Source organism: Sorex araneus, chromosome 3 (genome assembly GCF_027595985.1).
Source record: "Sorex araneus isolate mSorAra2 chromosome 3, mSorAra2.pri, whole genome shotgun sequence".
NCBI classification, from domain to species: Eukaryota; Metazoa; Chordata; class Mammalia; order Eulipotyphla; family Soricidae; genus Sorex; species Sorex araneus.
Window position 1 is genome coordinate 189,304,390 of NC_073304.1, and position 18,060 is coordinate 189,322,449.

An 18,060-nucleotide genomic window follows, 5' to 3' on the forward strand; every position below is an offset into this window, starting at 1 on the left:
GGTGCGGAACACGCAGGGCCAGGAGCCCTCTATGCAGCCACTCCAGCACTCCCACATAGCACAGAGACAGCCTGGAAACCCGGAGTGACACCCCACATTGCACCCGAGGGGACACCGATCCCTGAGACTCCTCATCTGACCCTGCCTTGGGCCAGAGGCGAGCATGTGTCACGTGTGCTGAAGCATGTCTGTGCCCTCTTGATACCCCCAGAGGGAAAGCTGGGCAGCGTGGAAAATCCCCGAGCCAGGATGACACGCAGAGACCCCTGCTGAGCAGTCCCTCACCTTCCCCACTTCCAACATCCTTCACTGCATTGCCCTGTGGCTGTGCACCTAATAGCCTCAGAACTGGAGTCGATGCTTTGTCCTAGCTGTGTTTAATGGGGCCTCGGGTGAACAGGTGGGGCCTCCACATTGGAGTGTCCTGTATGGGGTGCTGCATAGGTTCAGTCTCGGCCTCCCACAGAGGATGCTGATGGCTCAATTTCCAGCCCAGGTGCCAGATCACGGTGACTCTCGATTGGAGGGAGAGGAGTACCAGGTGCCACTCCGCAGGGGCTCTCGAGTCACTGCCAGGTAGGTAGAGGCATGAGCAAGAGGAAGCCTAACGAATGGACTGACGGACGGAGGGGAGGGGTGCAGGCTGGGTGGGTGGGGCTCAGGGGTCTCTTGCAGAGGCAGCCTCACTGGAAAGCAGACCTTGGCGCTCCAGGTCTTCGCTGCATGTGTCCTTGCCGACTGGAGTTCCTGTGGGAGGAAGGAAGCTCTGCCAGCCCCAGCGGAGCCAGCAAGCACTTTGGTAGCAGGCCTGGGCCCAGGCTGCCAGGAAGCCCTCCAGACTCCATTTGCAAATAGACTCCAGCTCCGATCCTTTTCCCTCACCTTCAAAGGGGACACATCAGCGCCAGAGCTATATGGTACAGTGTGTACGGCATTTGCCTTACTCGCGACTGACCTGAGTGCCACCCCCGGCATCCCATATGATCCTCTAGGCATCCCCAGGAGTGATTCTTGAGCACAGAGCCAGGATTAACCCCTGAGTTACACTGGGTATAGTCCCCAAACCAAACCAAACACCAAAACAAACACCACCAACAACAAAATGTGGTCACCGGGGCTGGAGCAATAGCACAGTGGGTAGGGCGTTTGCCTTGCATGCAGCCGACCCGGGTTTGATTCCCAGCATCCCATATGGTCCCCTGAGCACCGCCAGGGGTGATTCCTGAGTGCAGAGCCAGGAGTAACCCCTGTGCATCGCCGGGTGTGACCCAAAAAGCAAAAAAAAAAAAAAGTGGTCACCACAGTCTCAGCCCCACTGCTCTGTCCCAGAGTGGGGTTCATTGTGACCCTGTAAGGTTCTCAGCACGGCAACCAAAGTGGCTTTTGTGGTGAAGATCAGAAGCCTGTAGGTTCATCTGCTGGAACCTTCTTAGCATCTCCCCTTCGGGCGACAGTTTCTATCAGGCCCTCAGAACACGTCCTACTCTAGCCCCGTTACTGCCCCACTCATCCCCTCCCTTGCCCCGCTCACTCTACTCTATCCCCTCTGCTCTCCTTTTTGCTGCTCAGGCACACCAGTAACTTCCCCGACCTCAACTGCAGACTGACTTTTACTCTCCCAGGCGCTGCCTGGTTCCCTCCCTCACATCCTCCAGGTCTTCTCCAGTGTCTCCTGAGCTGCGAGACCGTCCTCACCAGCCTTGCAAAAACTTCCCCCTGCCCCCATCTGTCCCTGTCCGACCCGCTTCCTGCTTTACAGCTACCCGAGCACCTGCCACCTCACAGGCATATTCTAACTTTTCTCTTGTTCTGTTTGTTTCCCATCTGTCCTTCCCTCTGGAGCATGGGGTTCCATGAAGCTCAGACTTGGCATTCGCTCCCCAGGATCTGAGGCTTGCCTAGCACATAGCTATTTTTGAATAAAGGAACCAATACATGGGCCAGAAGCTCAAGTAGGGGTGAGGCTCCTTGCTCCCCCTGGGGTTCAGTCCTGAGCAAGGGTGGGGATACCTGTGTCAGGCTGCCAGGCCTGGACCTGGTCCCTCTCCAGGTGCAGGGCTGTGAGCAGGAAGCAGCCCCCTCCCAAGACGATGATGAAGGCGCAGCACAGGAAACTCTGCTGCAGGCTGAGGAAGCGCTGGAGGTACGAGTTTGGCCGCCTGGCCCGCAGGGCGCTGGAGATCTGCAGAGGACAGAGGCAAATGTGTGGGACCCCAGGCTACTTCCAGGCCTCAGCTGGAGGGATTCCTCCCTCCCCCGCACAGGGCACCCTCAGGCACCCGCTTGGCCTCACCAGTCCTGTGAGGTAGGGGCTGCCGGCGTCTCCCAGGATGTGGCCCACTGTGATCTGAAGTGCCTCTGCGGTCCCCCGGCACTGGGGCACAACCACGGACTGCAAAACACAGGAGCTTCAGAGCAGAATAGATGCCCCTTCATGTTTGTCAGAGGATGGGGGGCAGTCAGCACCCCGATGCCTGACCTACCCCCCAAAAATGCCAAGAAAGTCTCAGGATGTATCTAAGGCTCAGGAAGGCTTCCCAGCACCCCCCAGGATGAGGACGCCAAGGCCTCTGATGAGGGCCACCCCTCTTGAGGGTATTCTGATCAGCCCCACTGATCAGAAAATGAGGCTTTGCTGGAGTGGCCCATGTCAATCCATGGAAGAGACTAAGAATCAAAGTAAGGAGCATCAGAGAGATCAAGGCACTTGCCTTGTAGACATCCAATCTTGTCTCAATCGCTGGCACTGCGAGTATGGTTACCCAAGCACCACCCGTAGCACAGAGACAGGAATAACCTCTGGACACTACTGGCTCAAAGAACTGGAGATCATGCTTTCCATCAAAGCCCATATTTCACCCCATACCATACAGGCCTCTGAGCACCACCAGCAATAATCCTTGAGCACAGAGCCAGACATTGCCACTGAGTATCACCAGGTGTGGCCTCATCACTAAAAATTTTTGCTAGAGTGGGCACCAGTAACATCTCCATTGTGAGACTTGTTATTGTTTTTGGTATATTGAATAAGCCACGGGTAGCTTTCCAGCCTCTGCCATGTGGGAGGGATACTAAAATTAAAAAAAAGAAATGACAGTATCTCACACTAGTGAGAATGGCCTATATATATTCTCACTATATATATATACACACATATATATATACATATATATATATAAAAGAAATGGGACCAGGGATGTAACTCAGTGATAGAGCACTTGCTTCCCTGTGCGAGGCCGTGGGCTTGATTCCTGACACCGAAGAAAACAAGAAATACAAAAACATAAATGCCAGAAACAACCAGTGCTAAAGGAGGTGCAGTGAAAGGCAACTCTCATTCACTGTTGTGGGGAATGTTGTCTTGTTCAGTCTCTATGGAAAACAGTACAGACATTTCTCACAAACTTAGAAGTAGAAGTCCCATGTAATCACATGATTTACTACTTAGCATTTATCCCAAGAAAACAAAAGGCCAAATCAAAAAGATACAAGCACACCTTTGTTCATTGCAGCATTACTGACAATAGCCAAGATCTGGAAATCATGCAAATGCCCAGCAACAGGCAGTGATAAGGAATCTACAGTATATGGTGAAGGGATGGGTGTTGAAACATCGTTGAAACCCAATCATGAACAACTGTGTATCTCATTGTGATTCAATAAAAAGAATTGTTTTTAACTAACCTACTGTATATATACACAATGAAATACTGTTCTGATCTAAGAAAAGATGAAGTGTGACATTTTTGTACAATTGGTTGGACCTGATATGTGGAATATATAGAAACAATGCCAAGAAGGCTTGATTGCCAAGTCTTTGAACACGTATCTTGCTTGCTTATCTCTGTCTCTTTGCTTGCTTTCTCGCATTCTGGAGAAGCCTGTGTTCTCTCCTAAGACATTTATTTTTTTCCTTCTCTCCCTCACATCTTTCTAAGAAGGTTTCATTCAATAAAAACAATCTTGGGGCTGGAGCGATAGCACAGCGGGTAGGGCGTTTGCCTTGCACGCAGCCGACCCGGTTTCAATTCCCAGCATCCCATATGGTCCCCTATGCACTGCCAGGAGTAATTCCTGAGTGCACAGCCAGGAGTAACACCTATGCATTTCTGGGTGTGACCCAAAAAGAAAAAACAAATTGAAAAAAAAAACAACCAATCTTGCCTCATTAAGAACAAAATGTAATGCAAAGGAATAGACAGTGTTTGACGAAAACAGACAAGAGAACTGAGATTGGCAAGTGGGTAGAGATGAACAGAAGAGAAGAGAACTAGAGATATTGGGGGAGTATTTGGTGGTGGTGCTTTTGTGGTGGGTGGAGTGCGGTAACATTGTACCCCTAAGGCATAATATTAATATAATTGTAAACTACTTTTCTCTTGTATAACTATTATATACAATAGTTAACAATACTGTAAACTATCATTATCGAGGTAACATATTACTTCAATAATAACAAATGTAAAATAATATTGATAAAATAAAAATTCTAACTTAAAATTATGAGAAAATCTATGAATGCTGGAGATAACTCAAAGATGCTGAGCAGGGCCTGAAGCAATAGTACAGTGGGTAGGATGTTTGCCTTGCACACAGCAGACCTGGGTTCAATCCCTAGCACCCCATATGGTCCCCTGAGCACCACCAGGAGTAATTCCTGAGCACAGAGCCAGGAGTGACCCCTGAGCATCACCCAGTGTAGCCTCCAAATAAAAACAAAACAAAAGATTCTGACCTAGACTAGAACATGAGTTTAAAGCTCAACACTGCCTCTCTTCAATATACACCTCATTCCACTGCACTCCAACTGCTGGTTCCTGGGCATCCTATGCCATTACCATCAAACACGGTCCCTACAGAAATGGAGAATAAGGGCTGGAGAGATACTTGATTCAGTTGTTGCTAGCAGGCAATCCAGGTTCAATTCCTGGCACCACATATAGTCCTCTGAGCCCCACCAGGAGTGATCCCGGAATGCTGAACCAGGATTGAGTCTTGGGCACTCGTGGGTGTGACTCCCACACCAAAGCAAAACCCAAAAAATCTGCAAATCATATCATGTTCCTCTACCATTTCAAAACCTGTAATAGGAACCGGGAGAGAGAGAGTGAGAGAGAGAGTACAGCTCAGAAAGTGCTTGCCTTGCATGTGGCCAACCTGGTTTCAATCCCCAGCACAGGAATGATCCCTGAGTGCAGAGCCAGGAGTAAGCCTTGAACACCTGGGTGTGGTTCCCAAGCCAAAAAATAATTAATTAATTAATAATAAAAGAGAACAAGCCAGAAGATAATTATCTCAACCTCCTAACCCCTGTTTTACTGGCCCGCCTGCTTTAAACTCTGGTGAGAAAGTCTTGCTCACACCCTGCCCCTTTGTTAAAAAGATGTAAAACGGGAAAGGTTTCTGCCTTCTTTTTTGCTTCCTTTCCTTTCTTTTAAATAAACTCTCTTCTGAATTCAGAGAGAGGGAGAATTCGAACGCTGGGGCCCTGGGGATGGTTTAAAGGTCCCGAGTGCAGCCTTGCATGTCTGAGGCCTGAACTGATCCCCAGCCTGCTGTGCTGGCTCTGGCGGCCCCTTTGGCCCTCACTAGGACCAGCCAGCAGGCCCGAGAAGAAACTGACCATTGGATCAAATATCACTGGGAGTGGCTGCTGGGGCCCCTGTACAGAGCCCGTGTGAAATACAAACACTGTCGTTAGGTTGCCTGCCTTCCGGCCCAGACACCCCACTCACGAGCTGTGGGACTCTGGGCAAGGTGTTCCACCTCTGGTGCCTTAACCTCATTCCCAAACACGTTATCAATAGCACCTATCCGAGAGTTCTTCATCTGGGGGCTTTGGGTGGCAGCTCATGTAGTGCCTCTGGTTCCAAGAGACATGGTGCTCCTGGCCATGGGAAAAAGCTGTGCCATCTGCCCAGCCAGTCTTACCTACTCTGGTCCAGCTGGAGCCTCTCTGCTGGTCTTTTAGCACTGAGCTTTGAGTCACCTCCTCTATGAAGCCCTCCCAGAGTTCACATGATGGCTCCTTTTTATCCACTCCCTTACCGCCAACATGGTCAGAACAACAAAGCTCCTATCTATTTTCTCTTGGGGTTCCTGGAGTATAAACCCAGGCATCTAGCACAGAGGGGACCAGCTCAAAGTCTGCCATCTACCAATACACACCTGATAAGGGGCTGATATCAAGGATATACAAGGCACTGGTTGAACTCTATAAGAAGAAAACTCCCAACCCCATCAAAAAATGGGGGATGGAAATGAACAGAAATTTTCTCAAAGAAGAAATTCGAATGGCTAAAAGACACATGAGAAAATGCTCTACGTCACTAATCATCAGGGAAATGCAGATTAAAACAACAATGAGATATCATTTCACACCACAGAGACTGGCCCACATCCAAAAAAACAAAAGCAACCGCTGTTGGCATGGACGTGGGGAGAAAGGGACTCTCCTTCACTGCCGGTGGGAATGCCAACTGGTTCAGCCCTTTTGGAAAACAATATGGACGATTCTCAAAAAATTAGAAATTGAGCTCCCATTTGACCCAGCAATACCACTCCTGGGAATATATCCTGGAGAGGCAAAAAGGTATAGTAGAAATGACATCTGCATTTCTATATTCATTGCAGCACTGTTTACAATAGCCAAAATCTGGAAAAAACCAGAGTGCCCAAAAACAGATGACTGGTTAAAGAAACTTTGGTACATCTACACAATGGAATACTATGCAGCTGTTAGAAAAGATGAAGTCATGAAATTTGTATATTAGTGGATATACATGGAAAGCATCATGTTAAGTGAAATGAGTCAGAAAGAGAGGGACAGACATAGAAAGATTACACTCATCTGTGGAATATAAAATGACAGAGTGGGAGACTAATACCCGAGAGTTGTAGAGATAAGGATTAGGAGGTCTGCCCCACAGCTTGGAAACTGGCCTCACATGCTAGGGGAAAAGGCAGCTCAGATAGAGAAGGGAACACCAAGTAGAGGATAGTTGGGAGGACCCATTCGGGTTGGAAGATGCGAGCTGAAAGTAGACTATAGACTGAACATGATGGCCACTCAATACCTCTATTGCAAACTACAACACCCAAAAGGAGAGAGAACAAAGGGGAATGCCCTGCCACAGAGGCAGGGTGGGGTGGTGGGGGATGGGGTGGGGTGGTGAGAGGGATACTGGGATCACTGGTGGAGGTGAATGGGCACTAGTGGAGGGATGGGTAAATGATCACTGTATGAGTAAAATTCAAACACAAAAGTTCATAAGTTTGTAACTGTACATCACAGTGATTCTCTAATAAAAAATTTTAAAAAAACAAAACAAAAAAACAAAAGTCTGCCAACTAAAGAAATCATAGAGGGACAGAGTCAGATGCCAAAGCCTTGCCCAGCAGCAGGGAAGGGGAGAAAGAGAAGGGGGTTCAAATAGAAGCCTAGGGGGGCTTCCTACCCCCCAGCCTTATCCCTGAGATATAAAAGCCTGTAGCCTGAGTCCCTCAGAGAATAAAACAACGATAATATTTACTAGTATTTAAAAGCTTCTTATAGGCTTGGAGATGCCCCAGAGCACAGGCTTTGCATATGGGAGCCCCAGTTTCCGTCTCCAGCACTGCCTGGTTTCCTGAGCACTCGGGGGGAGTCCCAGCAACTGTGCGAGGAGCAGCACTATCAGGTGTGGCCCCCAAACCAAGAGGAAGTAAAGTAACAAATAAAATATCCTGTATACATTTAATATGTCTTCCATAAACAAATAATTCTGATGTATTTACTCAGACAAGCCCCGAGGGACATACAAACATCATCCGCTAATGCCAGGAGAGGAGAGAAGTAGGCAGAGGGTGGGGAAGTCGCCCCTGCGGGGCACAGGGCTGGGGAGGAGCAGGGCCCCACCCTTCCCCTGCCAGGACCCAACCGTGCTGCTGCTCTGAGCAATATTTATGTGTTTGTGATCAAACGTTTAGAAAAGAAAATAGAAAGAGGCCAAGTTCCTTGTGGCCTCGCCTGCAGGAAGGAGGGAGAAGGGAGGACCTGGCAGAGAGGCAGAGGGGCAGGACTTTCCGGGAATGGAGGGGGGGCTCAGGGACTGATGACCCTGACTGAGCTGGAGGTGGGGGCGCAGGAGTCACTCTTGGGAGTTAGTAGGGCTCAAGGGTCACTGGCACGGAGCCACTGGGTACAGGTGACAGAGAAGGGGGCCTCCGCCCTGGTGGGGAGGAACTGACCACAGCACTGCACCTTCCTCAAGTGCTTCCTGCTCACCCCATAATTATGTGATTACTCACAGCGGTTCTGGGGAGCCGGGCAGGGCCTCCCACAGGCTGGGCCCCAAATGTCCAAAGGAGTCCATGCAGGCCTGGGGGCTGATTGGCCCATCGCCCACTGGGTAAGATTCCTCCCCCGCAAGAACCCCAACCTGCTGAGTCCAGCCTGGCCGTTGCTGTCCATGTCAGCAGAGCTAGGTCTCCCCCAACTTGTTCTGGGACCCCATAGCCACCCGATGGCCAGGTGGCATGGGGGTGGGGGCGGGGGACAAGGCAGGGCGCTGAGAGCAGGTAATTTAGGAGCAAGGAGTTTTGGCTTCCTCAAATCCAGGCTCACGCTATTCCGAGACAAAGCCCCACTGTTCCTGCCTCTCCCTTCTCAGAAGAGCGCTTCCCTTTATAGCCTGGCAGAAGCCGGCCCAGCCCAGGGCTTCAAGAGAGTCAGGGTGGCAACCGTCAGGTGCAGGCTCCCCTCTCAGCCCGTCATTCCCAGGAACCCTGGGAGGGGAGAGACAGTGGGCAGAGGCTCCCCGTGAGCAGAGAGAACAGGAGAGTGTAACCACCTGCGTAACTAAGGACAGGAAGAAATGTGCCCAGCAGGTGGGCGTGAGCCCGGTGGCTGGACTGGTGGCTGGATTCCAGAAGCGGGGAGAATAGGCCCAGGAGAGGGAGTGACAGACCCAGTGATGGGGGCAGGATAAGGCTAAATTGGCTCTGGACACCCAGAGTGGGGTCTCCACCGTGGGGAATTTTGGGAAGAGCTGGAGTCCCCCGAGGTGGGTTTGGGTAGGATTGCAGCCTGCAGAGACACAGGCCCAGCAGAACCCCCAAGGTGCAGGGGACACTGCTAGAAGCGGGGCTCAGGGGCTGAGCTGTGTCTGTCTGTGACAGCACCAGCTATCCGCAGCAGGGAATTCCTGGGGTACAGAGAGAGCGCCCCGTGAGAGCAAGGGCTGGACAAGGCAGAATTTTGCACAGGTTCAGAGACTAGGGGCCAGCCCAGCCTCATTGGGCCCGTGTTCTCCAAGTGCGCTGTCAGAATTGCCTGTGAAGCTCTTCGCAAACGCAGACCCCTGGACCCCAACACAGGCCCACTGAGTCCGACGCTGAGGACAAAGGGCCAGGAAGCCCCCAAACCTGAATCGCACTCAGAGACATGTAAGAAGCACTGGCCCAGCGAGTCCCAGGAGTCTCCCCTGCCATGGGTGAGCCCACCCAGGGCCCTGCTGTGGGATGGATGTGAGAGCCGTGGGGTCCTGCTCGCTGGGGGCACGCACCGTCCGGGGACTCGCTGCCCTCGCAGCGGTGCAGCCTGCGGAACTCGGCTCTTCTCAGACCCGGCTCTTCCCACGCCTGGGAAGTGGCTTGGCCAGCAGAGAACAGAGCAGCTGTGGGGGGTGGGAGGGGATAGAAGCAGGTGGACTGTCCAGAGACCTGTCCTGGGGCCCTGCTGCCCTCGGGAGCCAGCTCAGGAGCTGATGGAACCTCAAGCACTTCCTGCCGCTCCAGTGCCCCCACACACTTCCTGCCTGGCCCTGCTGGGGGCTGCTTCCTCTGAGCCCCAGCCCACCCCCTCCTGATCTCCTCTCTACCCCTTCTCCCCTCCCTGTCCATGAGGCTGCTCCCACCTGCCCATCCCCTGGGAAAGCAGACTCTGCTTCCCATGCTCCTGTGCCAGCTTCCCCTCCCTCTCCCCGCCTCTCCCCTGCAAAGCCCTCCCCTTCCTCTCCCTTCCCCCTGCAATGTCCTCCCCCCTTTTGACCCTGCAATGCCTTCCCTCTCCCCTCCCTCCCCTTGCAATGTCCTACCCCTTCTCTTCCCCTTTTCTCTCCACCCCTTTCTCTCCCCTCCTCCTCTCCTCTCCTCTCCCCTCCCTTTCCTCCACCCTCCTCTTCTCTGCCCTCTACCATTTCTTTCCCTCCCCTCCTCTGCCGTTCCCCCTCCTCTGAATCCCCCCACCTTGTCCCTCTCTCCCTCCTGCCCTCTTCCCTCTCCCCTTTCTCCAGGCAGTTGTCTGTGCGCCAAGTTCCCTTCTTCACCTCCCACGCCTTCCTCACCCTACTTCAAGCTGGCACACAGTTGCCCCACAACCGGCCCCTCATGGGCACTCCTCCCGGGATCTGCCTTCTGAGCAGGCAGATGGCCCCTGGGGGACCAAGCACTACGCTTCAGTGACTGTCCCAGCTGCCACTACCAGTACAAAAAGACAGTCCCTGGCCAAGGGGCTTCAGGGAGGTGGGCTTGCAGAAGTGGGACAAGAAGTTGTCCTAGGTGGCCAGCTCAGCTTCGGGGGCTGGAGGCCTCCATGCCCGGGAAACACCACAGGAAGTACCAGATGAGCTGGGTCTTGTCCAGCATCCTCGCAGTGCCTGCCCGATGGACAGATCAACCAGGGCTGATCAACCCCCTGAGCCACCCCGTCCCTGCCCCCAACACACACAGCTCTACACAGGGCCCTAGCAGGTTAATCATTCTTGCAAACACAGACACTGGGGAACAGACAGAGTCTTCACATATCTGTGGGCCGTCATGTGGAAAAGGGAGCCTCCTCGTGGGGGGTGGGTCATCGTGGGGGGCAGGTGGAGGAAGCTGCGGGGGGCAGACTTCAGAGCCGTCTGAACGCCTGAGAGAAAGCAAGCTATGTGGGGGTGCGGGGCAATGCTGGAGCTTTCCCATTTCCTGCAGGCTCCCTACTTAGCGCCAGGCAGGTTAAGATGACCCTGTTATAGATCTGGAAACCCGGGCTCCAGCCACTCCGCGGGTCTGCAGCTGTGTCTAGGCCGGAGCCCCAGACTCCAGACTCGAAGGAGGTGCAGGGAAGATCCTCCGTTCCACGCAGTCCCCCTACCCAGGAGTCAGAGGCAGGGCTTGGCCCCCTGAGGCAGTCAGTGGGGGCCCCACGGTCAGACAGTGGCATCCAAGCAGGCTTTGAACGACAGTGAAATGACACTTCTCCACAGCCCTTTCAAGGTCAGACCCAGGCTGCCGGGCTACTCTGGAGAGAGAAGAGGAGACAGCAGCAAGCTTGGAGCGACCAGACCCCAGCCGGCACTCTGCTCAGGCACCGGGCATGAGCTTCTCAAGGACAACCCCGCGTTGTCCTCCCAATCAGCAGGAAGGGCCTTCACCACTCGCAGCAAGAGATACACTGGGACTTGCTTAAGTCACACTCAGCTAGTTAAGAGCTGGCTTTCCTGAGTGCAGGCCCACACCCCACTGTCCTCAGGGTGGCTCCCACCCTGGGGCGGGGGTCACCGGAAAGCAGCAGGAGGATTCTTGGGGGGGGTCCTACATCTGCAATTCTGCCCTGTCCCAGCAGTCCTCAATGTCCCTCCTAGAGGGAAGGGATGCCCAGTGGTGGGTGAGAGCAAGACAGATGAGATTGTCTGAGCATCTGATCTGTCCCTATTCTGCAGCCTGTCACGTGGGCTCTGGGGTAGCTGGGATGCCCCCTTGGGTTTGTGGCTCTAGCTCTAGGGTCTGGCACCCCTGATACTTGCCCAGAGTAGAGGTGTGGGCTGCGGCCAAAGGAAAAGGGTCAGGAAAGAAAGTCTTGACTCACAGTTGTGGCTCGCGACATGACCTTGGTCCTGCGACCAGGGACCTCTAGCCTTGCTGATCTTCATTTGCAAAATGGGCTGATGGTCAAAGACGCTCCATGTTTGAGGAGCCTGGCCCAGGTCCCTCTTCAGTGACTTTGGTCCTCCACATCATGGTCTCTGAAGATGCTCCCCACACCCAGCCCGGAGCCCCAGGCCCCACTACCTACCAGGAGGATGTCAGCCACCACCGCCCAGTTGCAGGACAGGAGCAGCTCCCCGAGAGCCAGGAACACCTGCGGACAACATGGGCTGGAGTCAGGCCTGCAGAGGGAGCATGAGGCGGACCCTGACAGGGGAGAAAAGCCTCACTCTGGCAGCCCCTGGACGTCTTGCGCCTTCCCAAGGGCAAACCCCACTCCTGGGGCCCAGGGACAATTACTGCTTGCTGAGCGGTCCCCAGGGTGCAGGCCTTGAGGTCACTCTGGGAGCACCAAGGGAGAACACCTTAGTAGCTAAGAGTCCCAGGCCACTTAGGAAGGGAACCAGAGGGCAGCCTGTGCATCCCTCCTCTGTCCTCCAAGGCCTCTGTATGCTGATAAGGTGCCTACTCTGTGCCAGCCTTCCTGCTTGGCCCAGGGGCCCCAGGCGCAGCCCCTCACCGGTCATCCTGTTCTCAGAAGGCTTCAAAAGATGAGCCGGGCTGAGATAAGAAACTGAGCTGGATCAGAGCCAGGGGGCATCACCCTCAGGGCCCAGCGGACCCTGAGCAAAGCCAGCCGGTCGTGAGGTTTTAGGAACCTGTGTTCTCCACCCTCTGCCCTGGGCAGCATGGGGCTGGTGTCACCCCACATGCCCCCTGCCTCCTTGCCCCGATGTCTACAGTGACTTTGGGCCACTCCAGGTCTCTCCCAGCTCCCCAAACCCCCTGCTTCCTGCCAAAGGATTAAGACAATCCTCATTCCACTCACTCAAGAAGAGTTTAATGAAGCAACAGAAAGAAAAAAAGCTTCATTTCTCAGAGCTTTCAAGAGCTTATGGCTGGAGTGGAATGAGTCACGGGGCTATGCCCAGGGCAGCCCGGCTCTGGCACCCCAGGCCTGTGAGCACTAGGGCAGAGGCAGCTAAGGGCACTGCCTGAACACCCTCTGTGTACCAGGCACCCTTCTAGCCCCGGCTCCCCATGGCCCCTTATAAGGCAGTGATACCTCCTTCACAGACAGGGGCCACTTCTGGTCCAGGCCTCACTCCCTTAGCTGGTGCCACGCAGGAAGGGACAGGAGGATGCAGTGAGGGGGGTCCCTGACAGCCTCAGCAGCTAAAGTGCCAGACAAGGCTGGCAGGCAAGCAGGTAGAGGGAAGGCCAACTGGGGAGGACTGGGAGATGGATTTGGCCCTGAAGGAGCACTGAAGGATCAGCAGGATACGGGTGGGCAGGGAAGACCCCCAAGGTCATGCCAGACAAAGGGGTCAAGGGCGTCGAGGAAAAGGAGCTGGAGTGAGAACCCTCTTGGGTGACGCATGTATGTGTGTGTGTATGTGTATGCACATGTATGTGCATGTGTATGTGCGTGAGCATGCATCGATTTACGTGTGTGCATATGTATGCATATGTATGTGCATGTGTGTGGTGAGTGTGCACGTGTGTGTGTGTGTGTGTATGTGTGTGTGTGTGTGTTCTCTTAGCCTAACAAGTCTCAACCCTCCACACCCAAACTGGGGGGGGCCTTGGAGGGTAGGACCAGCCTTCCTCTGGGCCCATGTGCATTGGGTGCGGCCCCCACAGAAGAGGAATCAGGAAGCTGCTGGTGGGCAGGTCTTGGGTGTGGCACAGCCAGGCCGCAGGCCCAAATTCCAGCGAGGCAGGGTCTGCCAACCCTGCCCCCAGGGCTACATGAGAGCCCAGCGGATTGGTGGGTTCACACCCATCCTCCCCTCAATCCAAACAACCACCTGGACAAGGCCCCTCCCGCCACACCTCCTGCAGCTGCTTCCTTCCCTCCATCCCTTCAGAGCCCACTGGCAGGGCTGCAGCCCCCATGTCTGTCTGGCCCAGGCTCCGCACCCACCCACAGGACATACTGAAATACACCTTTTCCTTCCTCCAGCTGGAGCAGGGTGGGACCCGACCCCGAAATAGAGCCGCGCACAGGGCGACTGCAGCCACAATGGGGCTTTTCAGGCCGCACCAGCGCCCGAGGATGCCAGGTTTCCTCAGACACACCTGGGACAGGCCGCGCCGCAGAGCCTGGCCTCCACACAGTGGCTTTGAGGGGCGAAGGGGAGAGGCAGCCTCCTAATCCTGTAATTACAGAGGCTCCCCAGGCGGCTGCGGGGGCTCTGGAGGGGTTCTCCCACAGAGGGGTGTGTGCTCCTGGGGGTGGGGACAGCCCCTCCCCGCCACGCTGGGCGGCCCCGAAGATGTCTCGGGGGCTCTGGGCCTTAGTTTCCCCAACTGTGCCACACTGTGGGTGGCCTAGCGGGAATACCAGGTGTCTGATGTCTGGAGCTGGTAACCTCCCTGGCACACTCAGCTGCCCCCCGGCTGGGTGCGAATGCATCTCAGAGTTCAATGGTTTCCGTGACCAATTCAGACTCGGATTCCACAGTTAAAAACCAAACCAAACAGAGAGAGCGCTGGTTTGTAGGAAAGTCACCATGAAGAACTAGGCCGGCAGTTCAAAGTAACTTCTGCTTGTGCCTGAGCCAGAAGTTCAGCCCCCCCTGGATGCTCCCTCTTGTGGGCCCCACACTCCTCTCTGCCTGACTCCATGTCCTCCTCCTGTCCCTTTCCTCCCCCACCCCATCATCGCTGTCCTCACCAGGGGGATGGAGCCATCCAGGGCACAGGCCCTAGCTCTAATGCTAATAGCTGCTAAAGAGCTTCCCTGGGATGGCCCCTCTCCATGTCACCAGGCCGGGTGCAGGGAAGGGAGCAGGGGGCTCAGTCCCCCCGACCCCATCATCGAGTCAGGCCCATTCTGAGTCCTGCACGTCTGATCTGCTCTCTGCTATCCTCTCTGCCGGCCTGGTTCGGGTTGCCCCCATCCCTCCTCCAGTTTCCCAGCCCTTTCCTGGGGTTGGGGTGAACATCTGACAGAGAGTTCACCCTACATTTGTCCCCTTGGAGTCTGAGTGTGCTGTGCTGCTCACTGCCTCAGTCCCAAGGGTGACGAGGCCTGGGAATGCTGTCTCGGAGCCTGAGACTCCAGACCCAGGAGGATTCCCCAAGCTGAGGCAGCAGTAACAAATCTGCCTGTCCTTATTCACCCCGACCAGAGAGACACATGCACACATACTCACTCATACACACACACACCCACAAACGTACAAACACTCATTTATACACACTCACATACACCATCAAACACATTCACACACACTCAAACACACATACCCACACACACTCACACACACACACTCAAACAGAATCACACATACTCAAACAAGGCACACTTGAACGCACTCAAACACACTCACACTCATATGCACACTCACACACACACATAAACATTCACATGTGCATACACATACTCATGCACACAGACACATTCACACACAGACACATACTCACACACAAGCACAAACACACTCACACACGCTCGCACGCTCACACATTCACACACATGCACTCATAGTTCACATACGCATGCATATGTCTCCACATACTGAGGCAACCACACAGCCATGTACAGACAGACACGTATATGTGTAAGACCTCACCCAAGAGAATACATCTTTCATACAAAAGAACAAAAGCAACCGCTGTTGGAGAGGATGTGGGGAGAAAGGGACCCTTCTTCACTGCTGGTGGGAATGCCGGCTAGTTCAGTCCTTTTGGAAAACAGTATGGACGATTCTCAAAAAACTAGAGGTTGAGCTCCCATTTGACCCAGCAATACCACTGCTGGGAATATATCCCAGAAAAGCCAAAAAGTATAGTCGAAGTGACATATGCACTTATATGTTCACCGCAGCACTGTTTACAATAGCCAGAATCTGGAAAAAACCCGAGTGCCCTAGAACAGATGACTGGTTGAAGAAACTCTGGTACATCTATACAATGGAATACTATGCAGCTGTTAGAAAAAATGAGGTCATGACGTTTGCATATAAGTGGATCAACATGGAAAGTATCATGCTAAGTGAAATGAGTCAGAAAGAGAGAGACAGACATAGAAAGATTGCACTCATCTGTGGAATATAGAATAATAGACTATAAGACTAACGCCCAAGAATAGTAGAAATAAGTACCAGGAGATTGTTTCCATGGCTTGGAGGCTGGTCTCTCATTCTGGGTAACTCAGGGAAGGGACCACCAAGTAAAATGTGGTTGGAGGTCATGTGGGGGAAGGGTGATGCGGGCCGAATACAGACTAGAGACTGAACACAATGGCCACTCAACACCTTTATTGCAAACCACAACACCTAATCAGAGAGAGAGAACAAAAGGGAATTCCCTGCCCAGCAGGGTGGGGTGGGGGGAGACGGGACTGGGGAGGGGGGGAGGGATGTTGGGTTTACTGGTGGTGGAGAATGGGCACTGGTGAAGGGATGGGTTATCGAACTTTGTATGGGGGAAACATGAGCACAAAGATGTATGGATCTGTAACTGTACCCTCACGATGACTCTCTAATTAAAAATAAACTAATAAAAAAAAAAGAGAATACATCTTTCGACACATATGCACACTCATACATAGGCACACATGCATGGACACCACAAGTCCTCACTCATGCAGGGAACAGGGAGGACAGTCACACTACAGACACGGAGCCAGTCTGCTGGGGCCAGCCTGGCATGGACATGAGCACACTGTGGCCTCACAGTAGGGACAGTGGGACACACACACTCGCACACAAACACACTTCTGCCTGGTGCATGGGCAGGCAGGTGGAAATGCACACACACATGCATAGCACTCCCTGTGGTCACCTGTGCCAGGTAGGCATGGAGGAGGAGCAAGAGTAAGAACATGGAATACTTGCTCAGGATATAAAGAAACCCATGTCTTCACCTCTGTTTTGGGGACAACCACATCTGGTGGTACTCAGGGCCTACTCCTGGCTCCGCACTCAGGGACTCGGGGGAACCGTATATGGTGCCAGGGATGGAACTCGGTTGTCCTCATGTAAGGCAAATGCCCTGCCTGCTGTACTACCCAACGCCCCCTCTCACCCACCATGTCTTTATCTAAGCCCATCTGTCTCCCACTGGATGCTAACTGACCTCTCAGCTATAGAGAGTGTATCTAGGTCCCCCAGGGAGGAAGAGGGCAAACGTGTCCCCCAGACTATGTAGAAACCGGAAGCTAAGAGCCATCTTCCACCCTGATTCAGCTCCACTGCTGAATCAGCTCCTTCCCCAGAGTGGCTGAGCCCATCTGGACCCAGGTCCCCTGCTCAGACTGGCCGCCAGCAGGCTGCCATGCTGACTGGCACACTTCACTCCTGGGCCTGCCAACCTGTAATTGCCAGGACTGGCTTCAGGGCACAAGGGCACCGCCTGGGGCCGGCAGCAGCACAGCAGCCTGGGGGCAGGCAGTGGGGAGCGGGCACTGTCTCGCTCCTCCGAGTCACTCTTCTCCTTTCCTATCCTCCTCACTTCTATAATCTAGGTCCAAGGAGAGGCGGGCAGGAGGTAACCAGGGCAGGGGCCACTTGGGCAGTGTAGAGTTGTGGCACATCTGTTTATCTAAACCACAGAGTCAACGGCACTGAATACTTGACACCCAAGCTACAACAGCCCAACTTAAAAATACGTCAATCAAGAAGGCAGGTGGGGGGTGAGAGGGATCCTGGGGGCACTGATAGAGGGAAGTGGGCACTGGTGGTAGGATTGGTGCTAGATCATTGTATACTGAAACTCTGTTATGAAAAAATTGCCTCACTAGCCCCCATGAGGTGGCTCTTGGCAAGGCCTCATCACTCTGGCCCCAGAGGTAAGAGGAAAAGAGCTTATCCCTGTAACCATCCAAGAGCCCAGTGTGGGAAGGCAGAGCACCCCCCAGCCTCAGGTCTCGAGTACCTCCTGGCCCACTGTCTGGCCACTCCAGGGCCAAAGCAGATCTCACAGTCTTTCCCAAAGCCCTCAATGTACCCCATTGATCACTCCATGGACACGCACTGCAGCTGACCCTCCCAACCACTAGGGACACCAGATGGGGCCCGTACCAAGCCTCCAGCTCTGGCCCTTGCTCAGGATTCAAGTCTGTGACTGTGCCTGGAGGTCCACTAGCTGTGCATGGTAAGA

General features: G+C 53.7%; 1 protein-coding gene across 1 annotated transcript in view; it reads right to left on the reverse strand.

The window, feature by feature from the left end:
- Nucleotides 1-392: 392 nt before the first annotated feature.
- SPNS3 (SPNS lysolipid transporter 3, sphingosine-1-phosphate (putative)) overlaps nt 393-18,060 on the reverse strand; it is a 54,618-nt gene continuing 36,950 nt past the window's right edge. The window contains exons 9-12 of the mRNA XM_004605233.3: nt 12,038-12,103; nt 2,294-2,392; nt 2,011-2,182; nt 393-747 (exon numbers count right to left, since the gene is read on the reverse strand). Coding sequence (XP_004605290.3) covers nt 659-747; nt 2,011-2,182; nt 2,294-2,392; nt 12,038-12,103 — 426 coding nt within the window. The 3' untranslated portion in view covers nt 393-658. The remainder of the gene's footprint in view (nt 748-2,010; nt 2,183-2,293; nt 2,393-12,037; nt 12,104-18,060) is intronic.